The sequence below is a fragment of the Vigna radiata genome, unplaced genomic scaffold (genome assembly GCF_000741045.1).
Source record: "Vigna radiata var. radiata cultivar VC1973A unplaced genomic scaffold, Vradiata_ver6 scaffold_100, whole genome shotgun sequence".
Classification (NCBI taxonomy): Eukaryota; Viridiplantae; Streptophyta; class Magnoliopsida; order Fabales; family Fabaceae; genus Vigna; species Vigna radiata.
Genome location: NW_014544133.1, coordinates 1,120,802 through 1,123,645, shown reverse-complemented (window position 1 = coordinate 1,123,645; position 2,844 = coordinate 1,120,802). Strand labels below are relative to the sequence as shown.

General features: G+C 31.3%; 1 protein-coding gene across 1 annotated transcript in view; it reads left to right on the top strand.

The window, feature by feature from the left end:
* Nucleotides 1-1,792: 1,792 nt before the first annotated feature.
* The window catches only part of LOC106755331, a gene marked incomplete in the record, with an annotated part of 2,906 nt that continues 1,854 nt past the window's right edge, over nucleotides 1,793-2,844 (top strand). The window contains 2 exon segments of the mRNA XM_022778207.1: nucleotides 1,793-2,120; nucleotides 2,772-2,844. Coding sequence (XP_022633928.1) covers nucleotides 1,894-2,120; nucleotides 2,772-2,844 — 300 coding nt within the window.

The window sequence follows — 2,844 nt, the reverse complement described above, 5'->3', positions numbered from 1 at the left end:
TTTTCAGTTGGTACGTTTTAACAATGTGTATCGGATTATAGTAGACAAAAATATCCTCATTTGTCATGGATTCTAAGTTTTAAGGTCAAGGATATTTAAATAATTTTCATTTTCAAAACTAAAAAAAGAAAAAAGNAACCCCCAAACCCTTACTCACCTCCCTCATTCCTCTCAACCCTTTCTTTTTCATCTCTCTCACTCCAACATTTTCTCTGTGATCTCTCTCACTCCAACATTTTTTCTTCTGTCATCCCTACTGTTGTCCCAATTGAAAAAAAAAAATCAGAAACACTTTGTCATCAAAGATATTTTCTCTCTCATCTCAACATTTTCTCTGTCATCACTCCAACATTTTTTCTCTCATCTCAACCCAATTGAAGATGGTGGTGGTAATTTGAATCAGAGATATTTTTTAAAAATTGAAAAACTTTACTCTTTTATAATCATTTTATATTTATTAATCTGTGTAAAATGAATATAAACTTTGTCACTTTATGTTATTTTACTGTTTTTTATCTTGCACAGTGGTTAAAGTTTATTCTAAAGTAGAAGTTGATTCGGTGATAAAAAAGGGACATAAGGAAATTAAAGAAATAAGTATAGAAGAGCTCCCTAAGTACAATTCTTTCAATTCTAGATTGTAATCTTACATCATGTATTCCATACCAATACAGAAAGGAAAAAGAAACACTTTGTGTAAAGGGAAAAGGATAATAGAGAGAAATATCTTGTTCTTTAAAAATATAATGAAATGTGGTGTATATATGTAAATAATGTATGAAAATTTAATTGATTTATGAAGGTTTTATTTACATGATTTAATTTAAAAATGAAATTTAATAATAATAAGAATGGAAAATATATAACACATCCTCCAAATTAACGAACAGAGCAAGAGCAAAAAATTACGATGTCACGGGTTGTTGTGTGTGGCTGAAGGATAGTATGGAGACGAGAGAGAAACAAATTGGATAAGTGAGGAAGGTGGATTAGGGTTAGGTAAGGGTTTCTGATTTTTTTTTTCAATTGGGGCAATAGTAGGGATGAAAGAGAAAATGTTGGAGTGAGAGAGATGAAAGAGAAAGGGTTGAGAGGGATGAGGAAGGTGAGTAAGGGTTTGGGTTTTTTTTTTTTTTTTTAGTTTTGAGAATGAAAATTATTTAAATGTCTTTGACCTTAAAACTTAGAATCCATGATAAATGAGAGCATTTTTGTCTACTATAATCCGGTACACATTGTTAAAACGTACCAACTGAAAGGTAGACGTACGCGTGTTAACAAACCCATATATATATATATATATATATATATATATATATATATATATATATATTTTAAATTACACATGTTAGTCATATGTTTTAATTCAGTTAACACAGATAAAAAAAATTTCACCTAAAGGCACAAATCACCATTATACTATGGGCATTTTGGAGAGAAATCACATGTCAAAAATTGAAGAAAAGCAATTAAGAAAAAAGGGCAAGTGTCACCATAATAAAAATGAACATTTTAATAATTTATCTAGTAGTTGATTTTCTTAGATAGTTATAGAAATTAAAAATATTTATTTAAGATTTCTTGTAACAACTTTTTATTTTATTATTACTTAACCGATAACTAAATCTAATTATAATTTCCTTTAGTAAAATTAATCGTTAAATTAAAAAGAAAAAATGAATCCAAACTTATAGATTGAATCGAAAATTTGAATGCACATCAAAGAAAAGAAAACAAAACAAAGGGAAGTTGAATAAATTCCTTCGTAATTACTCCTATTCATATGACAGTGCTATTAAACGAAAAAAAAAAAAGTCACCACACAAAGCAAAAGCAAAGAGAAAAAAAAAAAAACAGACAATCATCAGAAGAAGACCCTCTTCCTCTCAGCGAATGGGTGGAAGATGGAAAACCTTCTCACTGTTCTATAATCGCTTAACCGCTTCTTCATCATCATCTTCGTCCTCTTCTTCCAAATCCCACTTTCTCTCTTTCAACCGTTCTCTCTCTCTCGCCGCTGCACCTTTCGAAATACCCGACCCGGATCCAATCGGGTTAAGTGCCCCGGACATCGACCCCACCGTCAAAATCCCCGTCAAAGCTTATTTCCTCTCTACCAGGTACCCCAGTATCCCATCTTATTCAAGTTCGATACTTTCGATGGCCCCCTTTTGATATCTTGTGTTTTGTGAAAATGGGTCGTTCTCGGACGCTCGTTTATGCGATGTTACTTATTACTTCCGCTACTGTTCCATTTAAGAGGAGAAGATCATGCCGTGTGGGAGTTGAAATTTGTACTTTTTAGTTTTAATCTTTTATTTGGACTTTAGAGTTTTATGATTATTGTTTTTGTTTTAATTCATTTTGTTGTGTAAAATTTGCAGCTTACTTTGTTATTTGTATTTAAAAATTTATAGCTTTCTTGTTTCTAGTTGTCCTGTATTTTATTGTAATACTACTGTTTAGTGTTAGATTTAGAAGACTCGTTGTGCGTTTGTGCGGGGACTGTAGTTTTGATGCATTTATTTTTCAGATTGGGATTTTGGAGTGCTTTTTAGGTTGTTTTATTAAAACAGTAATTTTAATCCTTGTATATGATTTATAGATTATCAGGTTTTCTGAGAATTTTTTGTTTTTTTATTTTACATTGATGCATTCCGTTTTTCCTTGTTTTCTGGGTTTGAATTGAAACCCTTTCCTCTCACATGTCTTTTTGTTGTCCTGTTTTTGTTCTCTACGATTTGGCTGTCTCAGATTCATAATTTTGGCAGTATAAACTTGAAGGGCATCCAGGCTGATAATCACAGAAACATTGTTCCTCCCTCTTCTCGCTCATCTTCTAAC